Source organism: Phalacrocorax carbo, chromosome 1, assembly GCF_963921805.1.
Source record: "Phalacrocorax carbo chromosome 1, bPhaCar2.1, whole genome shotgun sequence".
NCBI classification, from domain to species: domain Eukaryota; kingdom Metazoa; phylum Chordata; class Aves; order Suliformes; family Phalacrocoracidae; genus Phalacrocorax; species Phalacrocorax carbo.
The window spans coordinates 218181253-218204241 of record NC_087513.1 but is presented as its reverse complement, the minus strand read 5'-3'; the positions used below and the strand labels follow the sequence as shown (position 1 = coordinate 218204241).

At 53.1% G+C, this 22989-nt stretch overlaps 4 protein-coding genes across 4 annotated transcripts; all 4 read left to right on the top strand.

The window, feature by feature from the left end:
* Nucleotides 1–1527: 1527 nt before the first annotated feature.
* Nucleotides 1528–2984, top strand: LOC135311626 (hemoglobin subunit beta-like). The gene is made up of 3 exons (XM_064441655.1): nucleotides 1528–1686; nucleotides 1786–2008; nucleotides 2747–2984. Exons 1-3 carry the CDS (start codon nucleotides 1595–1597, stop codon nucleotides 2873–2875), a joined length of 444 nt encoding a protein of 147 aa, XP_064297725.1. The 5' UTR covers nucleotides 1528–1594; the 3' UTR covers nucleotides 2876–2984.
* Nucleotides 2985–4814: 1830 nt separating this feature from the next.
* LOC104043705 (hemoglobin subunit beta-like) lies at nucleotides 4815–6524 on the top strand. The gene is made up of 3 exons (XM_064441654.1): nucleotides 4815–5001; nucleotides 5113–5335; nucleotides 6279–6524. Exons 1-3 carry the CDS (start codon nucleotides 4910–4912, stop codon nucleotides 6405–6407), a joined length of 444 nt encoding a protein of 147 aa, XP_064297724.1. The 5' UTR covers nucleotides 4815–4909; the 3' UTR covers nucleotides 6408–6524.
* Nucleotides 6525–9637: 3113 nt separating this feature from the next.
* On the top strand, nucleotides 9638–11567 carry LOC135311625 (hemoglobin subunit epsilon). Its single transcript, XM_064441653.1, has 3 exons — nucleotides 9638–9801; nucleotides 9918–10140; nucleotides 11316–11567. The coding sequence occupies exons 1-3, from the start codon at nucleotides 9710–9712 to the stop codon at nucleotides 11442–11444; spliced, it is 444 nt and encodes a 147-aa protein (XP_064297723.1). The 5' UTR covers nucleotides 9638–9709; the 3' UTR covers nucleotides 11445–11567.
* Nucleotides 11568–20642: 9075 nt separating this feature from the next.
* Nucleotides 20643–22688, top strand: LOC104047198 (olfactory receptor 51Q1-like). The gene is given in 3 exon segments (XM_009507473.2): nucleotides 20643–20653; nucleotides 21772–22366; nucleotides 22368–22688. Coding segments are annotated over 3 exon segments (927 nt in total).
* Nucleotides 22689–22989: the final 301 nt, after the last annotated feature.

Genomic DNA, 22989 nt, shown 5'->3' with positions numbered 1-22989 from the left:
TGGATCAGGATGCCCTGTCAAGTAGGAGGGTGGAAAAAAGTCACAACTTTTGAAGACATAGTAACTGCAGGGAGTAACGGTATCGACCAGAGGTAAGGATGGAAAAACCAACAGGCAGTTTTATTTGGAGCAGGCAGATAAGAAACAAGATAGTGCTCTTCAGATTTGTAAAGGGGGTTGCCAAGAGGACAGACTTCATCCTGCATGCAGTGAGAGATCACCCCTGCAAGGCTGTTTCTTAGGGCTCAATTATTTTATGTGAACAAACATTTTGATCAAGACAGCTCTACCAACAGTAGAAATGCTGCTTTGCTGGGACCGCTTATTTTTTTGGGGGTATGAGGTATGTTATATATCAAAAGACACCTTTTTTCCTCTATAACCAGTGTCTGTACTCAAGAGTTTGTCAGTGTTAATGCCTGATATAACAAAACCATCCAACTTTTGCCATGCGGACAGAGTTTTATTGCATATTTCTGTTAGCATTCTGAAAAAAATAAGTATGGTTTCCTATTTGGTTCTGCCTTTTATTTGGTGTACACCACATTTCTGATTTGGTCAGGTTCAGAACTGTGCCCCAGAGCCAGCCAGCTATTAGACTAAGGGGCATTCATCAGCCCCATACAGTAATGAGGCATTCAAAACCCAAAATAAAATTAATATTGTGTTGTCCTTTTCCTGGAGGACCAGCAGATAAAATTAGCATTGGACTGGTTTTGCTCAGTACGGCCTGGACCTAGACTCCCGCTGGCATCAGGTGGGATGGACTGTCCACATGGGTGATGTGTCCAGCCTGGACTCCTCATAGGACTAAGACTAGGGGTAACACTGTGCTCTTGAGACCCGTAACTCAGAGTCGTGCCTTCGAGGCGGACCCACTTTTCTCTGGTGACAGGGAATTGCGCTGGAGATGGGCAGTAGGAGAGCTCGGGCTCAGAACAGCAAACGGACAGCAGCGATGCACAGTGATGACAGACAGCAGCTCTGGAGCTCTTTGCTAGGACAGACAAGAAAGGAGGTTCCTGCATTTAAAGCATGGGGCCTAGATTTGGTCATTCAATCCTTGTTTCCCAGTAAGCCTCTGGCCCTCAGAGCTGGGGCGGAGGATGCCTAGACCTGTTCGGGATGAATCCCAGGAGTGCAGGGCACCAATGCACAATAAAGACTCTGAAAACATGGGCAAAGCGGAGACTGCAAACACTGTGAAGGTCACTGCCTGTCCTTGGGTCTGCACCGCACGGTCAGCCCCCAGCGCCCGGCTGCCTCTGCAGTACGGGAAACCCGCAGCCGGCGAGGAGCCGTGCAGGCAGCTCTACCTGCACTCGGGGCTGCAGATACCAGTGCATGGGTATGAGACGATGCTTGTCCACTCAAAGGCAGAGGGGGGAAAGGGCCTCTTTTCCCCTTGGACAGCATCCAAAACTGCTATCTTTCCTTGCGCAGAGCAGCTCCCTCCCCAGCCCCAACCAATCGTTAGGTGAACTGAGATTAGGACAAGCCGTTACTAGCACATAAAAATCCCGGGGGCAGAATTTGGCTCCACTTCCTCATCATTGTTCAGGGAAGCCCTGGGCAAACCCTCTTGCTCGCCACCATGGTGCACTGGACAGCCGAAGAGAAGCAGCTCATCACCAGCCTCTGGAGCAAGGTCAATGTGGCCGAATGCGGCGCCGAGGCCCTGGCCAGGTAAGTCCAGCTCCCGGGCATCTGCTCAGCTGCACCCTGGATTGTGGCAATTGCATTTAACGTGTCTGTGTCTGCTTGTGTCCCCCCATCTCTCCCCAGGCTGCTGATCGTCTACCCCTGGACCCAGAGGTTCTTCGCTTCCTTCGGGAACCTCTCCAGCCCCACCGCCATCATTGGCAACCCCATGGTCCGCGCCCACGGTAAGAAAGTGCTCACCTCCTTCGGGGAAGCCGTCAAGAACCTGGACAACATCAAGAAATGTTTTGCTCAGCTGAGCAAGCTCCACTGTGACAAGCTGCACGTGGACCCCGAGAACTTCAGGGTGAGCCGTGCTCAGACTCCAGCCTCGGCTGGGCAGAGGTTTCTGTTCTCTGGAGAGGGCTTTAGGGGTCTCTGAGGTGTCTGTCTGTCAGTGAGACCCAGAGAGAACCCTGAGCCTGCTGGGGGCAGGGGTGGTGGGGGGGAAGGGGGAGGGAACAGGCATATTTGGGGGTAATAGATAGGAGTTATGGGACCGGAATGTGTGAGAGGAGGGACCCAGGCAGGAGAGGTGGATGGGGATGAAACGCAGAGTCAAATATGTGCCAGTAGGAAGCAATGTTGTCTTGGAGCAGCCAGAGACCAGAAGGGAAGAAACCGAGACAGGGTTTGGAGGGAAGAGCTGAGCTTGGCTGTGATGGAGTGGTTAAACCAGGAGAGAAAACAAACACAACCACTTCAGCATGAGATGGGGATCTGAGCCAAGAGAAAACAAGGGTGGATAGGGATATGAAAGGAAAGCATAAACCCAGTCGAAGCAGAGGGAGGACACTGCACAGCAGGCAAAGGAAGGTGTCTGGGGAGGAGGATCCAGCACATCCAGGCATCCTGGTGACTGCTGGAGATTCAAGCGGTACAAGGAGCCTGGCGCTCTGCATGGGGCTGGGATAAATCCATTCCTTGCTTTGCAATGACTTCCCTAATAACCAGTGTCCACCCGCGACCACCTGGGTGGTGCGAGGGTGGGGAGGGGGGTGGGGGGCAGCACCAGGCTGATGGCTTCTCCTCCCTCCGTTGCCAGCTCCTGGGTGACATCCTCATCATCGTCCTGGCTGCCCACTTCAGCAAGGACTTCACCCCTGCCTGCCAGGCCGCCTGGCAGAAGATGGTCCATGTGGTGGCCCACGCGCTGGCCCATGAGTACCACTGAGCCTCCCGCAAGCGTCTGAGGCTGGAGATGCTCCTGGCTCACAGGGAAACATCCTCTGGTTCTGCTGGTCTCTAAGAGCCAAATAAACACCAGCTGCTTCAGCCATGAAGAGGTGTCTGTCTCTGTGGGAATGGGGTGGGGGCCGCCCCGGGGTGCTGAGGAATGGGAGGGCGTTGCTCACACACACACGCAACATGAGCCATGGTCCTGTCTATGAATTCATGCAAGCGAGACTCATCTAAGCTGAAGAATCCAGGGGATCTTTCAAGGCAAAAAACCAAACACCCTACAAAATACAAACAGGCATACTCCGGTGCTTTTTTGAGACACCAGGTAACATCACTGGGTTCAATGTTTTACGTCTTTCATGGATTAAGTGGAACAAAACTTTGTACAAAAACGTGCAATGGGAGAAGCGGCAGTGAGATTAGGCCCATCATTTGTAACTTCCTTCACGGAAGAAAAAATATATTTTGTTGTTTGGTTGTGGGTTTTTTTGTCTAAATCATTCTCATTCTCAGATTACTAAAGGCAGAATGTAATAGGCACAACTATCTATTATGGCAAAAAATATGCCAAGAACAGTAATTTCAGATACAGGAAGGATGGAGCCTCTGCTTTCAGTGGTCCGTACGTCTAACTTTCCACAAGCAAAATGAAACTGCCCGAACAGTCTCCCTGCCGTGCAGGGGACCACGGCCCCCACCAGCCTCCTGTCCTCCTTTCAGACTTGCAGCATCCCCACAGCGCCGAGAGCAGCCCAAGGACATGGTTGGGGTTCCTGGGTGGTGAAGTCCTCCCACCCCCATCAGGGAGAACGCAGAGCGAATGGCTCCAGAGCAGGTCTCCAGCAAAGACTGCACTGTCCCAGCGTGGAGGGCTGCGGAACAGTGTCACCCCCCAGGCCTGGCCCCAGGGTCCTTTGGCCAAGCCCCCTCCTCAAGCGAGCAGGCAGAGGAGAGCCGGTGCAGCCATCAGAAACTGCGGCAGCCCATGGCCAATGCAAACACGTTGCTCCACGGTCATCCAGACCCCGCTGGATCAGCTGGCGCTCCTGTGCTCTGCCAGGGTCTGGCCCCACACGCTCTGTCCCCATCCCCGGTGCCTGCTTCTCACCCCACCGCCTCCAGCCAGCTCTGCTGGGGGCAGGAGCAGACGTGCGGGAGACCCAGCTGCCTCTCCCACCACTCGGGAGGACCACCGCTCCTCTGGCCGCCAAATCGCAGGTCAGGCGCTGCCTCCTGCTGTGCATCTGCACAGATCCCCGTATACCCAGTCTTGCCCACCTCTCCCGGAGCCCCTGCAAGCTAACACCCTGCAGGCAACTGATGTGCCCTCTCTTCCAGCCTTGCCTGGCCTTTGCTAACAGGCTCTTTTGAGACAGGAGCTCCCTGGCTGTAAGCCGCTGCCCATGGTTTTCTTAGTGCTACCCTAGAGTCAGCAAACTCTTAAACAGCTAATAGGAGAGGAAAAGGTGAACCCAAAGCCTGGCAGGTCCTGCAAGAAGAGGACAAAGAGAAACTGCTTGCACGCGGGCGGTGCATTCAGAGGGAGGACCCAACAGCCCAAGCCTGAGTCTTCTGCCTCGCAGCCATGCGGCCCGCCGTGGTTCGCACCATCTGAGGGGCGCCAAGCCTCGCATGCACCTTCCTCTGAGGCCGTATGCGGGACTCGCATCTCACCGTGCTCGGACTTGGCGTGGAGATAAGCGCTACCCTCCAGTAGGGAGCTGCAGAGCTGGAAATCAAAGACAGGGGGAGGGCGTCCCGCCAGCCCGTCCTGGCAGCGGATCTGGGCATCTTGCCCTGGGGCCCCACCCTGACGCTGCATCCCCTCCCTTGGGGTGCCAGGGCTGCGGGCCCCCCCCCGGGGGCCCAGCCAATGGAGGGGTGCACGGGGAAGAGGAGGGGCCCAGCATAGGGTATAAAAGCGGGGACGGGGAGAGCTGCTCGCCAGTGTGCGATCCCCTCAGGAGCAAGGGCTCAGACTTCCTCCGTACAGCCGGCAGCCACACGCTACCCTCCACCCGCCACCATGGTGCACTGGACAGCCGAAGAGAAGCAGCTCATCACCGGCCTCTGGGGCAAGGTCAACGTGGCCGAATGCGGCGCCGAGGCCCTGGCCAGGTAGGTCCAGCTCCCGGGCGTCTGCTCAGCTGCACCCTGCTAAAGAAACCACTCCAGTCACAGGAGCATTAACGTGTCTGTGTCTGCTTGTGTCCCCCCATCTCTCCCCAGGCTGCTGATCGTCTACCCCTGGACCCAGAGGTTCTTCGCTTCCTTCGGGAACCTCTCCAGCGCCACTGCCATCACTGGCAACCCCATGGTCCGCGCCCACGGCAAGAAAGTGCTCACCTCCTTCGGGGAAGCCGTCAAGAACCTGGACAACATCAAGGCGACCTTCGCCCAGCTGTCTGAGCTGCACTGTGACAAGCTGCACGTGGACCCCGAGAACTTCAGGGTGAGCCGTGCTCCTGACTGGGGGACCCATCCTCCCTACCGCAGCTCTGCGGGCAGTTTCTCCCGTAACCCCGAGCCCCGCCGTGTGAGGGCTTTACCCTGGACATGCTGGTGCAGGAGGAAGGGGGGCTGGTGGTTGGGGTGAGGGGGAGATGCCGGAGAGGGACAGAGAGGGAAGGGACCAACCCGCATCTTGGTGTGAACGCACCGAAGGGGCTGAGAGGTGATGGAGAGGCCGTCTGGAGGGTGCAAGCGAGGATGCACGGGAGACGGGAAGGCGGCAAGGAGGTGGTTTCAGTGTGGGAGGGGAGGGGGGAGAGTAGCGTGAAAGCAGTTGTTGAGCAGGAAAAGGTTTGAGCCAAGGGGAAAGCAAAGGAGCAAGAGAGAAGCTTGGCCCAGAGGAGAAAGGAGAGATGAGTGAGGAGCAGGGGATGGCAGCTAGATGCCAAAAGCAAAAGAGGAATGGGACCTAAACGGAGAGAAAACTTTGGCTTCTGTGTCTCTGCAGCTGAGGGTTTCCCAGTGGGGAAGGAACCCTGGCATTTGTCACCAGGGCTGGCAGAGGTCCCCCCTGCATCTGCACAAGCTCATTGTTCACCCCAGGGTGCGTTGCAGTGCCAAGTGCCAGCTCCCTGCCGCACGGCAGACACTCAGCTGTGTCCTCTGCTCAGGATAAACTCTCAAACAAAACCAGAAGGGAGAAAGAAAAATTTAATCAACAAAATTTTCTGGAGAATTTTTGGTTACTCTTCCCACAGCAGTAGCAGAACCTGAACCTTTAGAGTAAGAGCAGAGACAAGTTTAAAGTACATCTTGAAAAAGACTCCAGGGAGATTTTTAAGCCTACAAAATGCCGAGGTTTCCCTGGGTCTAATGCGAGTGCTTGCGTGAGGATCTGCAGGCTCCTGGACATTGCTAACCTGAGGGTGCTCTTGTCCCCGCAGCTCCTGGGTGACATCCTGATCATCGTCCTGGCTGCCCACTTCGCCAAGGATTTCACTCCTGAGTGCCAAGCTGCCTGGCAAAAGCTGGTCGGTGCCGTGGCCCACGCTCTGGCCCGCAAATACCACTAAAGCGTCAGCAGGAAAGGCCTGGCAGCATCCTCCAGCTGTGTGTCATGCACAGGCTGACGTTCTGTTTTGGAGCTGACAGCTTGTAACAGCCAAATAAAGCTCATCCTGTGAAGCCTCCACTGAGTCCGTGTGTTCCTGAGAGGCTGGAGGGGTTGCAGGGATGGGAACCGGAGGCACCCGCAGGTGGCCCGGGGTGTAAGGTTGAGCAGGGTGGGCATTTTGCTCCCAGAAAATACCACCTCCCTTTGTTCTGCATGTTTTGGGGTGGTTTGTCGCTGGAAATCATACTTACAGAGTGTTGGGTAGATGCTGTCCTGCTACCTCTGTGGTCATGCACTGGGAAGTTTGCACCGAGGAACTAGTCGGTATTTTGCTGTGAAACCTGCGTGCTTTCTTGCAGGTGAGGGGAACTCGGAGGATTCATATTTTTTAAGGAGGATAAACAAAGTGAATACTTTAATCTACCCTAGTTCATTCCTGGCATAAAGCCTACAAGGAATTAGCTGACTCATACTGGTCAAGCAGCCAGCTGGGTGCGGGTAGGGTTTAGATAAACATTTTGCTATCAAGACCTGTCCAGACTTTGTTTATGCACTTCTTTTTCACCCTGTGCCGCCCATTCTGCAATTATGGGGGGCCCAATCCTGCGAACAGTGGTGACTATTGATGAGTATCAATGGGTGCTCTGTGCACGCAGGGCATTTTTGGTGTTTAAGTGCCTGCAGAGCAGGACTCTCTAGGACAGAGTTTGTTCTTGGCACGGGAAACACTGTCTGCCCTGTCTGAGCATGATGCAGAAAGAGCAATGGTTAGCAGAAAGGACATGCTTACTTTTTAAAGGGAAAAAAGAGGGCACATGTATATATCCCAGTACCTCCGACACCCCGTTTGCACTGCGTCCTATCCCTGCTTCATCCACATTTGGGCATCCCACCCTCTGCTCCTGAACCACTGGAGGGTGTTAAAAGCCCTCTGTTACCCGTAAGTGCCCCTTCTCACACACATGACCTGAAGGAAGAGACATTGTTTTTCGGGTGTCAAGGCAGAGGCTGAGAAGGCGAGACGATCTAAGTCCCAAAGTGCTTCCCTCCCTGCAGGGAGCCTGGGCAGGCACAGACTGCGGTGGTTCAGTCAGGTGTCCAGGGTCACAGGAAAAAAAAGGATTCTTACATGATTTTTCATTGGTTTCGTGATAGACATCCATAGAGATTATTCATAGACTTCAGGCAGAAATGGCTGAATTATTTGAACAAGTAGGTGCCCTCCTGCAAGCAAGGTGTCTGGGGGTAGGGTTGAGCTGAGCAGAGCGCTGGGTTAGACCCTACAGGTCAGTAAGGCAGGGGATGCCTGGGCTCCCCCTGCTGTTGAGGTCCCTGCTGGGGTACCCCTTCCTGGGAGCAGGGACGAGGGTTTCCATCCCCTACACCTGGCAGGATGGGTACGGTGCCCGCTGGTGCTGCCCATGGCTTCACGCCCCAGCGCCAGCCCCAGCTGGGTGATGACACCCTGGTCCCTGTGTCCCCAGCAAAGGCATCCTGTGGGGTGTCCTCTCCCCGTGCTGCTTTGCCTGCTCCCGTTTCGTCTCCTGCATGGTGGCAGAACGCTGCTGCGGGAGCTGACAGCCCCCCAGGGAATGCCCGGTGCAACACAGCGCTGGCAGCACCGCACGTCCCGGAGGGGCCGATAAGGGTGGGTGGGCACCGGCAGCAGCCCGGTGGCATTTTGCCGGTGTGTTTTCTCCCCCACGCATGCACCCAGGCAGTGCCTGACTTGATTTATCGTCATGCTCCAGCACACCGGCCTACATGCACTGGAGTTTCTTGAGAGAAGGCAGATACAGGCCATTCTAAGGAAGATTGTTCATCCCTATTCCATAAAAAAAAAAAGTCTACAACTAAAGGGGGAAAGAGATATTATCAGGCTGAAATTCTCCGTCAGTATTTTCTTTCTTTTAATTGATTTTTTTCCAATTCCTGTATTTTCAGTAGAAGGCCAAGAAGACCCTTAGCAGGAGGTGGTCCATGGAGGGAGGCAAGCCCCAATGTCTGGAGAGGAGCTTGGTCAGCTCTTTAGCTCTGCTGCAGCCTGGGAGAGTCAACACTTCTTACTTAGCCCAGTCCAAATCCTATGGAAAACATCAGGAAGACATCAGATTGCCCCAGGTGCCTTGGGATGAGGATCAAACCCCCTGTACTTCCAGCAAGGACAGTGTTTCTTGCGGGTTTATGCAGAAAATAAACAAGGAGAGCCCCCTACCATGAAAGGACATGGCTCCCGGTGAAGGTGCATCACCCCCAGTGTGCTCGGGGGTGTCCCAGGGGAGCAATTCACAGGAAGCCCAAACATTCCCTCCCGCCCAAGGAGGCTGGGAGCAGCCTGGCTGAACGTGGGAGGAAATCTGAAGTATGGCAGCCTTGTCGGGACACGTTCGGAAGGGAAAGGCCCTGGGCTCCCCCTGGGCTGGACATCCCTGAGCTGAGCTTTTGCTGCTTTTTGAGACCACAGCAGCTCCTTCAGTGGCAAACCTTTTGCTCAAAGCCTATTTTACCTGTCCTTTGTGGATGTGGATGAAAGCAGAAATAGGATTAAAAGGGTGATTCTGTTTGATACTTGCTCCCTGTCCAGCAGCACTGCATCTGGCTGGTCCTTTTACATCTGAGGGGGGAACATTTTGGGTGAGCTTCTTGCTGCTCCAAAAGGGACAAATAAACCAAGCGGGCCAAGTTCTGTTACAGGAGGAGGCCAACAGGGTTAACGCAGATTTCAGCTGCAAAGCCCGAGCATCCACTGAGCAACTGCAGCGTGGCCACAGCTCCTGGCGGTGCAAGGACACTGGAGTCCTCCTGCAGTGCAGGTCCCTGCACGGGCTGCGTTTTGGCAGGGGTATTCATCACTTTACTGATAGAGGCAAGGCAGAGTCCAGCATTTGGAAGAGCCAAGGCATAAGGCTCACACCGCACTGAGTTCCACGCACACATGTTAGATAGCGATGCTTGTGCAGACCCGTCTCTGCAAAGGGGCCCTCATCTGGTAGGTGAAAGGGAGAACTGGCTGCACAGAGGGGAAGGGTAAAGCTCCTGAGGTCAGGATAACCAGAGGCCCCTTCTGAGCGTGCCACACCCTGGCCATCGCCTTCTGCTCCCCGGATGGTGGGGACCCCCACACTGGCCCCAGCCAATGACCCCGCAGCGCAGGGCGGGGAGGGGCCGCTGGCAGTGGATAAAAGCCTCCGTGGGGTCTGCAGCCCAGCTACGGAACCTGGGTCCTCCCGCAGCGCTGAGCAAAGCCTCTTGCTCGCCACCATGGTGCACTGGACAGCCGAAGAGAAGCAGCTCATCGCCAGCGTCTGGAGCAAGGTCAACGTGGATGAATGCGGCGCCGAGGCCCTGGCCAGGTAGGTCCAGCTCCCGGGCGTCTGCTCAGCTGCACCCCGGGTAGAGAAATTGTGGAGACCGCATTCGGGAGCATTAACGTGTCTGTGTCTGCTTGTGTCCCCCCATCTCTCCCCAGGCTGCTGATCGTCTACCCCTGGACCCAGAGGTTCTTCGCTTCCTTCGGGAACCTCTCCAGCCCCACCGCCATCATTGGCAACCCCAAGGTCCGCGCCCATGGCAGGAAAGTGCTCACCTCCTTCGGGGAAGCCGTCAAGAACCTGGACAACATCAAGGCGACCTACGCCAAGCTGTCGGAGCTGCACTGCGAGAAGCTGCACGTGGACCCCGAGAACTTCAGGGTGAGCCGTGTGTGCAGTCCCAGCCTTTCCCTATGTCATGTGGGGAAAGTCAGATTTTGCTTTGAAACGGGGGGGTATTGCCTCCGACAGCACTGTCTAGGGGTACTTTCTTTGGCTGGTGCAGGCAGAGTCCCAGTGTAGTACCCAAGCACGATGGTAGGTTGTGCAGGACCGTTTGCAGGAGTGTGGGTGACTTTCACACTGAAAAGTCACATTTCTAGTACTAGCACAGCAATGGGGAGGAGAAGGTGTTGGGAGATCGTTACCTGAAGAAGATCTGGTGGGGACAAAAGAAACAAACCCAGGGGGAGGTGCAGCATGGGCTGGAGGAGTTGGAGGCAGCGGGGAGCTAAGCCAAGGTTTTAAGGAAATCGTAGGTCCTACAGCAAGGTAAGCAGCTAGCGTGCTCAAAAACCACAGAGCAGGTCTCTGGCTTGTCCAGCATGGGCTGCCTGTCTAAATGGGACACTCCTTCCTCCTCCAACGCTTGGAAATAAAACCGGATTGTTTTCTTTATTTGCATCTAAAAAGAAAAAAAAAAATGACCCAGCGTTTTGCAGGGTGGGTCTCAGGCCCAATTGCTTTAACGTCCAAAAAATGGGGGAAATAGTGTCAAGGTTCTTTCTTCCGTTCTTTTTTTTTTTTTAAGAATGAAGCAAATATTGCTCTCCCAAAAGCCAGAGCTTCCTACGCAAAGCCAGAGGATTTTGTAGCAGTCCCAGGGAGTGGGAGTGGGCCAGTCTGTAACCAGCCCCGCAGCCCGAGGGTCACTCCAGTGAGGCGGGGGGGGGGGGGGGGGGGGAGTGTGAGGAAGAAGAGGAGGAGCATGCAGCCTGTGAGAGTCCTTTCAGGAGGGGAATTCAGGCTCAAGGAGATGTCAGGAGAAAGGAGATGCAGCCGATGAGTTGCAGGGTGGTGTCTGGGGGGGGCGGGAAGGAGAGCGGTGGGAGGGATGTCTGCAGCAGGAGAAGCAGAGACAGAGCTTGCATCAAGGAAGAAGCTGTTTAGAGCTAAAGACATGGCAGGACAGGGTGGAGTTGTGTGCAGCAAGAGCAAGAGCCTTCTTCAAGGGGTCCTAGGTCCGACAGCTCAGCCCCAGCTCGGGGATGTCTGCTCCCTGCTCCATGGACTGCTGCAGCACAACGGTTCAACCCTCTCTGTTTTCCTCTTTCCAGCTCCTTGGAGACATCCTAATCATTGTCCTGGCTTCCCACTTTGCCAGGGATTTCACCCCTGCTTGCCAGTTTGCCTGGCAGAAGCTCGTTGGTGTGGTGGCTCATGCTCTGGCCCGCAAGTACCACTGAGCATCCCGGGACCGGCTGTGTGAGGAGAGTCCCTGCTCTGCCACCAGCACCTCTGAGCACAAGGAGATGCCCTTTGGTTATTGGCAGGCTGTAACCACCAAATAAATGCCTCCCAGCACCATGTCTGCAGAGTGTCCCTGTCTCTGTGCTGGGGAAGGAGGGGGGCCAGCGGGGTTGGTGCTGTTGAAACATCCCTGTGGGTGTATTTCTTGTTTCTAAGGGCTGCTGCAGACACTTTCCTTAACTCTGCAGTGCTCTCTCATGTGCGGTCCCTGCCAGTGCATGCATGGGGGGGGGGGTCTGTAAAGAGAAAACCTATGCAAAGGGCCCCAAGACCCAGGATTGTTTCAGAGGGTCATAGGAATAATGAGGGATTGCAAAGAACCCACATCTGTTCTCCCCTGCTCTACCTTAACGTGAAATAAGGTGACGCCAGCCCTATCCAGAGCAGAGTCCCCAGCCAAGCTGCTGCCGCGCCCGGGGAGCTGGCACCTGCCTTGCCCTGCTCTAGGGCTGGGGATGCACCTTCTCCTTTTAGAGTACCTGATACAGAAGAAAACCTTTGAACTCTGGCTCTTGGGAGGTTCAGGAGATGTCCACTCCTTCTAGCCACATCAGCCACCCACACAGGAGACACTGCTTCCCCGAGGGGGGCTTATCGTGCTGATGTGCAGAGCAGACCCTCATCCCCAGGCACCCACAGCCTCAAACCCGCCTCTCTCCAGACTGAGGGCATTCAGTTCACAATGTCACCCGTGAACAAACCCCAGCACACTGACTGGTATTGGGCTTTGCCCTGCCTGGTCCTCCTCCTTCCATCCGAGGGGCTTTTATGGTGCATGGAGCAAGGCTGTGGGTCAGCATTGGTTATTCATTCATTGGGACAAAGGTGATATGTTCCATTTTTTAAGCTATTTCATTATACAAAACAGTAGAAAATATAAAAATGGTCAGGCAGGACTGTGTTTATTCCAGTCTTAAATCTTGTCTTAAACCAAGACGGGACACTCCTTGCACAAGGGGGCTGACAAGCAGTGCTGTTTATAGGATCTGGCGCAGCAGAGTCTTGGCTGTGATAGAAGTTTCTGGAGTTACCAGGGTTGTTTGGGGTCATAATCTTTCAAAACATGCTCTCACCTCGCCTGGGTTCAGCAGACTTCTCCTGTACAGCAACTCTGCAGGTTTCCGTACAGAGAGAGCGCAGCCCCTGGGAATGCCGTGCAGCCAACAGCAGTGCAGCCCCTGTGCTGGCCCTGCTTCGAGCAGGGCATCAGACGAGAGGCCCCCGGCGTTCCCTTCCCACCCAAATTATCCTGTGGCTCTGCACTCTGAGTTTGCAAGACGATTTCTTGCTTTTCTCACCTATGGCTTCTTTGGAAGGGATCCAAAAACAAACAAGTTGAAGGCGCCTTTATAAACCTGCTTTGTTTGGATGCTGTGGAAGGCAGGACTGAAGAGGGGTGGGAGGAGGGTGTCGACGTTGCCAACCACAGCGCGGAAGATGGGGGTGCCTCTTTCCCAAATCTGTGCAGGATGGGCTAGCCAAGTTCTGGGATGAAGAAGACTGAGACCGCAGAAGCTTCAGGCCCTCGTCCTTGGAGGCAATGCTGAGAGGTGTCATGAGGATGATGATGGAGGTCAATAAAATAAGAGGAACCCATGGTGAAGGTCCGGGACCCAGATGCAGTTGAACGCCGTCTCTCTGGAGGGCAGCCGGGGGATGGGACAAGGCGCTCCCGGTCACCAGGCAGCCAGAGGAGATGAAGGAGCAGGGCATGATCAGGGCTGTGCCCCTCCGTAGGCGTCAGCCGTACCTTGTCCGCCCTCACGCCTGTTGGCATGGCCGCACAGCGCCGTGGGGGCAGAGAGCCACCAGCCTGTGCCGGGGGGCACGGCGAAAAGCTGCCTCCGGGAAGGTGAGGGAGCGGATAAGGAATGGCTGAGACACGCGGGGCTAATCGCCATGAGCGAGGACCGCAGCACCCCTGCGGAGAGGCACGGCCCGAGGTCAGTGAGGGCCAGCACGGCGAGGACATGATGCATCACTGGTGGAGGGTTTGGTCTGCTTTTCTAGCATTTTCCAACGCTCGTAGTGACATGGACAGACAAATTGAGGTGGAAATCTGGGGTAAGTGTGGTTAGCAGAAAGGCTGTGACCATGAGGCTGGTCCCCGGCTCACCCCATGAGCTGGTCTTGGTGTCCCCTCACTTCTCAGGAATTGCAATCTGCGCAGCCCAGATTTGGTTCAGGTCTAGTTTAGAAGCAATAGAAAATTCCTGAATCCTTACAAATTGCATCACGCAGCCCTGAAACGATGGGAGGCCCACACTAGAAGGTTGATGGATTGCTCTCCTCTTTCATGGCAGCTTCTCTCAAACCTGAGACAGCACTGCAAACCTTTGACGAATGAGTACACCGTGTTGCTTTGGAAAGGAAGGAAAGGGGTTTCCACTGCAACAGCACAGACTAATAACGGAATGGATTTCATGAGAGGAGGACTGCTTCTTGTGAAAGCTGGTAGGAAAAGTTGTTAGGAAACAGTGTTAAATTATATAAATCAGAAAACAGTTTTGATCTGTGGCTGTGGTACCTGTTCTTCCTCGGCCACTGGGAGACGTTGCTTCTCCTCCTGGACCCTGCCCTCCTGCAGACCCACCATGAAAATGGTTTGCAAATAGTAGGATGGAAAATAAAACTACTTATTTCTCTCACAGTGGACATTGTTTGCAGTTTTTATAGGTCTTAAGAAAAATAATTAGTCGAAAACTGTGCTAGGATAATTAATGTGGTGTGTGCAATGCAAAATGTGGTGGTGAGTTTTGTGCTTATGCAGAAGCATTCATGTTTTCTCTACAGTGAAGCCCTCACGTTAACTGCTGTGGCATATTGTCTGGATATGGAACCTTAAAAACTCCTGCTTAAAAATATAATGAATTAATCAACCTCCAGAGCCTTTTAAGGAATCCTTATTTGAAGTTTAATGTCAGTCGAAGGAGCAGGCTGACCAAAGGACTATCAGGTATAATTATTTTTATCTGTCCCAATCCCCACACTTATGAAAATAACAGAAGCAGAAAAAAAAAAAAAAAAACCAGTTCTTTTCACTTCTGAGCAAAAGCCAAAAATACTCTTTAACTGACTCTGTGCTGCCCCTGCTGGAGTTATATATAGTGTAAGGCACGATTTTGTGCCTCTAGAGGGAATTCTCTGCCAGGAGCATCAGCAAAATAGAGCATTCCAGAAGACAGGTTTTACAGCTGGTGGGACTGGAGTATAATCCTAACAAAATTCAGCCATCCCTGTGATAAGCTCACTGTGTTGCCCACACTGCTTGAAATGAGGATGAATGGTAATGTACTTGTTCTGATTTTGCAAAAGATGCTTTATTGCTTTCAAGAAGCAAAAAAGATGTTGTTTTCTCTGAGCAGCAGTATGGAAATACCCAAGCTACCTAATGGCTCTGTGCTCCTGCGGCAACCACTTCGGGCAGTTTTTTTTATACCGCAAGTTACATTATGGAGGTGTTTGGACAGAAAATATGCCTGTCTGTGAAACAAGGGGGATCCTTTGCAGCTTGCCCAGCCCATAGGAGAGCGCTTACCCTACAAGGCCATAAGCAGTCCCACGGGTGAGACCGGAGGGACGGGACCAGCTCTGCTGGCTGTTCCCCACGACCAGCTGTGATGTACGAGGGCTGGCTGGGAACAGGACCGCAAATTTTTCTCCTGTGTCATTAGCAAAATCTGATGTCATGGCAACAGCAGTACTGCTGGAAAAAAAAAAATTGAGAAATATCATTTGGGTATTAAAAGGTTTTTGATCCATCCCCCTTGGTAACCTTGGAGGAATGAAGGTCTGAAACCCCAGAGTGACTTATCACAGCTGATCCGCCTTATCTTTCCTTTTTTCTGCCGCCTTACCTCCTCCCACCTCTGCTTAGGGCCCTTCCAGCCCGAACTCTCTTTGATAGGAGAACCAGCCACGTGCTCATTTCCCATCCCAAACCAGAAGTGGCAGGGATAATGTTTCTGAGATGACGAGAAGTTTCTCTTTCATATCCCAGAGACTCTTAAGCCCAGAAGTGCAGGAGTTCTCACTATCTGGCACAAAGTGAACTCAGAAACCAAATTATTCTCTTTCTTTGTTTTTGTTGGCAGCCTTTTGTCATGTCTCCCTCAATCTCTCTTTGTCCAGGCTAATCGACTGCTGCTGTGCAGGCCGGTCCCCGTGCTCCATCCCACAGAAATTAAGAATTCCTGCACTAGAGGCCCACGTACTCACTACGCAGTAACAAACTCCATGGTAGTTAATGTGATTTGGATAAACCCACGCCGCCAAACGCCGCGGCTGACGGGGGTTGGAGAAGCACCACCCTCGTCCCGACAGCAGAGGTGTGTGAATGACTGGTCCCCGGAGAGCAGAGCATCATCTCACCACAGGGCAGGTTCCCTCCTGTTACCTGACAGATCGCACGTGGGACAATCGTCTTCTGGAGACCACCTAGCTTCACTGCAGGGGTGCAGAGAGACAAGTTTGCTGTTGTGGTTGAACCTGGCAGGCAGCTAAACACCACACAGGCATTCACTCAATCCGCCCCCCGCAGTGGGATGAAGGGGAGAATGGGGGAAAAAATAATGCTTGTGAGTTGAGATAAAGAGAGTTTAATAGGAGAGAAAAGGAAGGGGATGTAATAATGATGATGATGATAATAATAATATACAAAATAAGTGATTCACACTGCAATTGCTCAACCCCCACCGACCGATGCCCAGCAAGCTCCCGAGCAGCGGTTGCTGCTCCCCAGCCAACTGCCCCCAGTTTATATTCAGAGCATGATGTCATATGGCATGAAATACCCCTTGGGCCAGTGGGGGCCGGCTGTCCCGGCTGTGCCCCCTCCCAGCTTCTCGCTGGCAGGGCATGGGAAGCTGAATAGTGCTTGACCAGTCTAAGCACTACTTAGCAACAACTAAAACATCAGTGTGTTATAAACATCATTTCATATTAAATCCAAAACACAGCACCAGCCCAGCTACTAGGACGAAAATTAACCCTATCCCGGCCAAAACCAGGACACTTGCCCAAAGCTCAGCCGCATGCCCCTGCGGCCACAGCCAGCCTTTCGTGGATGTGGTGGTCCTCTTGGCTGCATCTGCAGGGATAGATCTGGAGCAAATCCCTGAGACACGCTCCAGAGCTTTCCACTGTGAATGCTGGAAAGCACCTGCTCAGATCGAGAGCTTTGGCATATACGCTCACCCTGTCCTGCCCGGCACGCCTGTGACTGGCTCCATGAACTGGCCACGTGCTGCCTGGTCGCGTCTCAAGCCCTCAGACAAACTGCTCTTGCTCCTGCTCTGCCCTTTCTCTGTCCTGCATCTTCTTCCAGGGAAGAACCTCCTTCCATGGAGGGGATCACTTCACTTCAGGACAGTTTTGTTTGGGAAGCTTCTGTTTTCTTTATTAATAATTTTTATTTTACGTACATGAAGTTTTCAGTGTTTGACAGCACTAGAGAGACGGAACGCCTTTCGGTGGGAAGGAAACGCGAGGAAACCTTTCTTTGCCCTTTCTGCATGTTGTTGTTATGGACCTAATGAGGTTAGGCACATGGGCTGAAGTGCAGGCATTGCCAGGCACGATCTGTACTTGGATCACAACTGGGTCATGTTCCGTTGGCGCCTTGGGACAATATTCCAGCAAAGTACTCCATAAACACTAGCCCTGGCCTTAGCTTTTTCTGGTTTGCCTCTTTGTTTTAGTTGCCTATCCATGGCGTGGGGAAAGTAAAATGTGTGTATCTTTAAAAGGGTTTATTGGGATTCCGCTGCTGATGTTTGAAAAACGATGTGTAGGTAAGAGTGCTTTTGCACGGCCGAAAACTAGGCTCAACCTCCACCCGTGCTGGGCTTGTGGGCACTGCACCTCCCTCCTCCTTCCCTTTCCCTGCCCTCGCTCCCAGGATTCTGCATTGGAAGAACTTCCATCTTCTCAAGCGCACAGAGAGAGCGAGGCACCGCTTTTGCACTAAAGGGCTTGGCAGGGATGTCTGTATTTTCCTGGGGGTGCAAAGGTCTAAAGATGCACTCTGTTTTACCCAAAATGCAGTGATGAAATCTAAGCACTGTTTCCAGGGGGCTGCATTTCTATCTTACCTTCAGACCTAGTTGGCAAGTGCAGAGCAGCAGTTTCACCCTGGAGCCAACACCTACACTTGGGGAAAATAATTGATTTTATTTGTTGATTAGCATTCTAAAAACTCATGGGTCTGTTTCAAAAGGGAAGAGAGATGTAGAGGAAACTATTTTTTTTTTTGTTCATTGCTGCTCTGACCAGCATTTCCTAAACATTTATGACCCTCGTGTTGGCTCCTGCAGCATTTGCCCTTGCGCTGCTGCCAGGGGGGCAGCAGCTGACGATCGGAAAGGGAGTACCATCACCTCCCTGGACTGCGTAGCTGGTCTGCATTTCATGGCCTCAGCCACTGCAGCAGGCCCCAGGTGACTGCCATTGCTGCTAAGATTTCACGCGGGCATCACAAAACCAGACTCCTTCCTCTGCCTGTGAAATACTCAGGCGGGAGCGCGGTTGCCTGTGCCTCTGCAGCTTCTGCCTAAGGACTTCAGCCGAACAGAGGTACGGGTCTCAAGGGCCAACGCACTTCCATGTCAGCCTTGCTTCATCATCAATGTTTTAATTTTGGGTGGGTCATTTTCCAGTCAGATTTTGTGATAAATGGTATCTTTGGTTCACAGCTGGATTGCTTATCTATCGTTGTGCATTCCTGCACCCATCCATCCATCCATCCATCCATCCATCCATCCATCCATGAATCCATCCATCCATCCATGAATCCATCCATCCATCCATCCATCCATCCATCCATCCATCCATGAATCCATCCATCCATCCGTCCATCCATCCATGAATCCATGAATCCATCCATCCATCCATCCATCCATCCATCCATCCATCCATCCATCCGTCCATCCATCCATCCATCCATCCATGAATCCATCCATCCATCCATCCATCCATCCATCCATCCATCCATCCATCCATCCATCCGTCCATCCATCCGTCCATCCATGAATCCATGAATCCATCCATCCATCCATCCATCCATCCATCCATCCATCCATCCATCCATCCATCCATCCATCCATCCGTCCATCCATCCATCCATCCATCCATCCATCCGTCCATCCATCCGTCCATCCATGAATCCATCCATCCATCCGTCCGTCTGTCCATCCGTCCATCCTTCCACCCCCCCTTGTTGTGGTTTAACCCCACAGATGTTCAGTGAACCCCCCCCTCCCTCCAGTTTTTATTGCTGAGCACGATGTCATACGGTACGGGATATCCCTCTGGTCGGTTGGGGTCCTGGCTGTGTCCCTTCCCAGGTCCTTGTGCACCCCCAGCCCACTCACTGCTGGGGCAGGTGAGAAACAGGAAAGACCCTGATGCCGCGCACGCACTGTTCAGAAGCAAAACACACAAATCCAAACCAGCACCGTATGAGCTGCTAAGAGAAGGAGCTCCATCCCAGCCAAAACCAGTACGCCCTCCAAATCCATCACCTCACCAGCTATTGCCAGCACACTCCGGGGCTGCCTGTCTATCTGTCCATCTATCCACACACATCGTCATCGTCCATCCCTATTTCTTTCCCACCACACTGCCTCCGCTCAGGGTTTCCCACCGCCGGGGTGCCTCTTGCCGCAAGGCAGGGACACTGCAGGGATGCAGCTGCTGATATTTGGAGGAGGGAATGGACATTTTTACTGAGAGTAACACCCAGTGTTATTACAGCATATTTCAGACAGGATTTAAAGCCCCAAAGTCAAGCTTTAAGAACTGGGGTTTTTCATGGGATCCTTCACAAAACACAGATTATGCCCTATCTGCTGACAGGGCGACGTCTTGCTCCTGTCTCTGAAGTGGCTGGTGCTGAGCACACGTGGAGACGGCAAACCAGTGCCTCTGGTCCTTCCTCACCGAGAGCCTGGCAGGTCGTGCCATGAAGCACAACCGAGCAAGGATTACGCTCTGTCCCCAGGCTCCACGTTCATCCCTGTGGGCCGAAGCTGAGCATCGACTGGAGCCGGAGCGCCCAATCCTCCCCCACGGCACAGCGCCCAGCGGGGCTGTGGAAATTCACCCTTTTTCTGTGTGCAGACACATTGCGTACGTGTCTCGACAAGGACAAAGATAAAAGGGGGGTGGGAGGGGCAGGCGAGGAATATTCCTTCCTCAGCCTCACTGTGGAGCAATCAAGGTGAACAGCTTCTTGAAGGGGCACTCCGGGGGCAGGACACCCAGCCTCTGGGGCAGCCCCGTGGGTGGAGGACGGGACTTTTCCCAGTTTAACGAATCTTTACGCAAGGCAGAACAGTCGATGATGCACAGAGTGAACAAAGCAATCTATTTTTGTGGGACATCCAAGGCACATTTACAGGTGATGAGGATGAGGTGCATGTTCAAGTCTGTACACCCAGATTCAAACACTTAAATCTGTATTTTCATGTTGAAGATAATTAGAGCACCCTGGAAAGCTGTCTGCTAATTTAACTTATCAAGCTAATTATTTAGCTGGTGAAGTAAAGAGTGGAAGCACAGATGTCTGGAGCTTTGTCTGAGAAGTGGGGCAGTTGGAAATAGACTAATTCAGTTTTTCATGGCACACTAATGAGTTTAGCCACATGCCCTCCAATTAAACAGTGCCATATTTCCTGTTTACATAGACAGACGGAGCATGAATTTCTTGAGTGCTGAGGGCTGGAAAAGTTTAACTTCTTCCACATCAGCCATTGCAGTCCCTGACAAGAGCAGCAGACAAGCCAGGAAAATAATTAGCACAGGTTAGAGGAACATTTTATAATGTTTATTTTTTTACTTACAACCCCAAAAGGTACCGTCCCTGTATTCAGAGCTTAAGCCCTTTAAGCATAGCTTCTCTTTTATGATTTGTATTTCACATAGCACTTTATTTCCTGGAGGTATCCGCGGGCTGTGGATTGGAAGCCCTTGGCTGGCAGTTCTGTAGAAGAAATGAGAGCTGGGTTTGTGTACACGTTGCTTAATTCTACCCATAACTGTTAGCTGTGATAACACCATTCCTGCTAAGAATTATAGTTGCTGTGTGTATTCCTGACCACATATCAACTGGAATACCCGTCACTGTGAGGAGCGTGATGGGCTATCGGTAAGAGCTACAGTAGTGGCAACAACAATCAGAATAGTAAATCACCTCTGAAATGAAGGGAAACAATAGTGTTCTAAATTTGCCAATGCCTTACCAAATTTAGACTTGCAGGAGTGACCGTGTCCCCTCGGGGGTCGGAGTGGGTGACAGATAAATATTGGTACTTGGGACCCTTGCCAAGGAGTGACATCCCGCAGCGCCGGGTGCTGCACAGCCACGAAACAGGGAGAAAACTGTAGCCTCTTCCCCTTTCCCTTCCACTGAAGGGTAGGTTAAGCGATAGCAAAGGGTGCAGGTGGAGGACAGGAGGGCAAGCGAGACCATATCTGCCAAGAGGCAAGCCATGGTCCAAACTCAGTAGCCAGGGAAGGGGCGGTAGTTTGCAGAGCTCCAGACAGAGCATCCTGCACAGGGTGAAAGGCAAAAACCTGAAAATCCAGCAAGAAAGCTGAGGGACCTGTCTGGGCAGGCAGGTACCTGCAGGCAAGGAGACACCAGGCTGCAAGCACAGCCTGGGAGGGGAACCAGGCATCTGTCGTCTGCTGCAACAGCCCATGGGCAAGCACAGCGCCGCGCAGAGGAGCAAGGATGGTGAGAGGGACCACTGTCCTCCTGCAGTGCCCTGCATGGAAGTGCACGGGGTGAGAGTGTGCGCATCAGGGCCTGAGAGTGGAGGTGTGAAAAGGCTGGGGACCAAGGGGAAAGGCTGCAAATCCAATGCAGAGAGCTGGAGAGGGACGCACATGGAAGCAGAGACCAGGGCCTGAGTGCCAGGGAAGGATGGTGATGTTGCTTACAGCAACTGAGAGAAGAGGCTGTAGCAATGTTCTGGGAGGGATGCGGCCCCGGTGCAATAAAGCTGTTATTCTTGACTTTACAGGTGAAGAGCCTGGGGAAAGTAAAGCAGGATAAAGAACTGAACCAGCACTGCAAAGTGCTCGTCTCTGCTCTGGTACATCTTCAAGGAGGAGAAAAGAAATGAGATCTTGACGCCGAGGCACCAGTCTGTTCGTTTTCATTGCCCTGCGAAATCTAATCCTGCATTACCTTTCAATTGCTAATGAAAAAGGAGCCTTTAACACAGGCAGGGCGTCAGCATGCAGCAAGCATATCCCCAGGGAGCAGCAGCGTGCCCTGGCTTTCCTGCTGACGGGCATCCCTGGGGTGGCTTGCTTCCACCGCTGGGTTTTCTTCCCTTGCTGTCTGATGTATCTCATCACAGTGCTGGGGAATGGCACCATCCTGCTCGTTGTGAGAGTGAATCCAAGGCTCCACCAGCCCACGCACTACTTCCTTTTGATGCTGGCCACCACAGACCTGGGCCTGACCCGGTCCTCCTTGCCCGTGGTGCTGCATGTCTTTTGATTCCGCACCAGAGAGATCAGCTTCCCGGCCTGCTTCGCCCAGATGTTCTGCACCCATGCCTTCTCCTTCATAGAGCCCTGGGTGCTCTGGCCGCGGCCTTTGATCGCTGCATGGCCATCTGCTGCATCTACATGCTGCCGGCTGGGATACTCCTCCATCCTCATTAGTGCCGGGGTTGCAAAGATTGCACTGGGGATGTTCTGCTGCTCTCTGATGCTGCTCCTGCTCTGCAGGTCCCACTGCACCAAGACACTGTGTCTGGTGTGCACAGATTCCACCCTGAACAGCCTGTGCAGCCTAACCCTGGTGCTGTTCATGACCCTAGACTCAGTGCTCATCACCTTATCCTTACACCATGATCATTAAGGTGGTAGTAGGCATCACCTCCAGAGAGTAGCAGACCAAAGCCCTTGACACTTGCATCTCTCACTTCTGCGCTGTCCTCATCTTCTGCGTCCCCAGGGTTGGCCCGTCCACGATACACCGGTACAGGAAGAATGCTGCACCCTTCAGCCACGTGCTCATGGCCAATGCCTACCTTCTTGTCCCACCTGTGTTGAACTCCATCATCTACAGCATGAAAAACAAGCCCATTCGCAAAGGCCTCCTCAGGTTCCTGTGTCAAAGACTGGCCTGTCCTGGCCATGGCCAGCAGCCCAGGAGGCACTGAGAAGTGGGAAGCTCACCTACATGAGCAGGAGTTAAGACAGAGAAAAATTAATGGGAAGAGCACCTTGCAAATGATGCTCTACCTGCCAGCAGAATGCTCTTTAAGTGCATCAGAAGCCGCAGTCCAGCTAGGAAACAGGCAGACCGCTTGGTGACCAAGGGTGAGGAGCATACTCTGGGGTGATAAGGCCATAGCAGAGAAGCTCAGTGAATCCTGTGTGTTGGATTTCTAGACGTGACACTGCTTTCGTACCAAATGGATTAGAAGATCTTGATCAGTTCGAAGTAAATATGGAGGAGGG

Excerpts from the sequence above, each read along its gene's own strand:
- LOC135311625 (XM_064441653.1), top strand. The coding sequence starts at position 9,710 with ATGGTGCACTGGACAGCCGAAGAGAAGCAGCTCATCGCCAGCGTCTGG. Across the intron at positions 9,802-9,917 it reads GGCGCCGAGGCCCTGGCCAG|GCTGCTGATCGTCTACCCCT; the intron begins GTAGGTCCAGCT and ends ATCTCTCCCCAG. Across the intron at positions 10,141-11,315 it reads TGGACCCCGAGAACTTCAGG|CTCCTTGGAGACATCCTAAT; the intron begins GTGAGCCGTGTG and ends TCCTCTTTCCAG.
- LOC135311626 (XM_064441655.1), top strand. The coding sequence starts at position 1,595 with ATGGTGCACTGGACAGCCGAAGAGAAGCAGCTCATCACCAGCCTCTGG. Across the intron at positions 1,687-1,785 it reads GGCGCCGAGGCCCTGGCCAG|GCTGCTGATCGTCTACCCCT; the intron begins GTAAGTCCAGCT and ends ATCTCTCCCCAG. Across the intron at positions 2,009-2,746 it reads TGGACCCCGAGAACTTCAGG|CTCCTGGGTGACATCCTCAT; the intron begins GTGAGCCGTGCT and ends CTCCGTTGCCAG.
- LOC104043705 (XM_064441654.1), top strand. The coding sequence starts at position 4,910 with ATGGTGCACTGGACAGCCGAAGAGAAGCAGCTCATCACCGGCCTCTGG. Across the intron at positions 5,002-5,112 it reads GGCGCCGAGGCCCTGGCCAG|GCTGCTGATCGTCTACCCCT; the intron begins GTAGGTCCAGCT and ends ATCTCTCCCCAG. Across the intron at positions 5,336-6,278 it reads TGGACCCCGAGAACTTCAGG|CTCCTGGGTGACATCCTGAT; the intron begins GTGAGCCGTGCT and ends TTGTCCCCGCAG.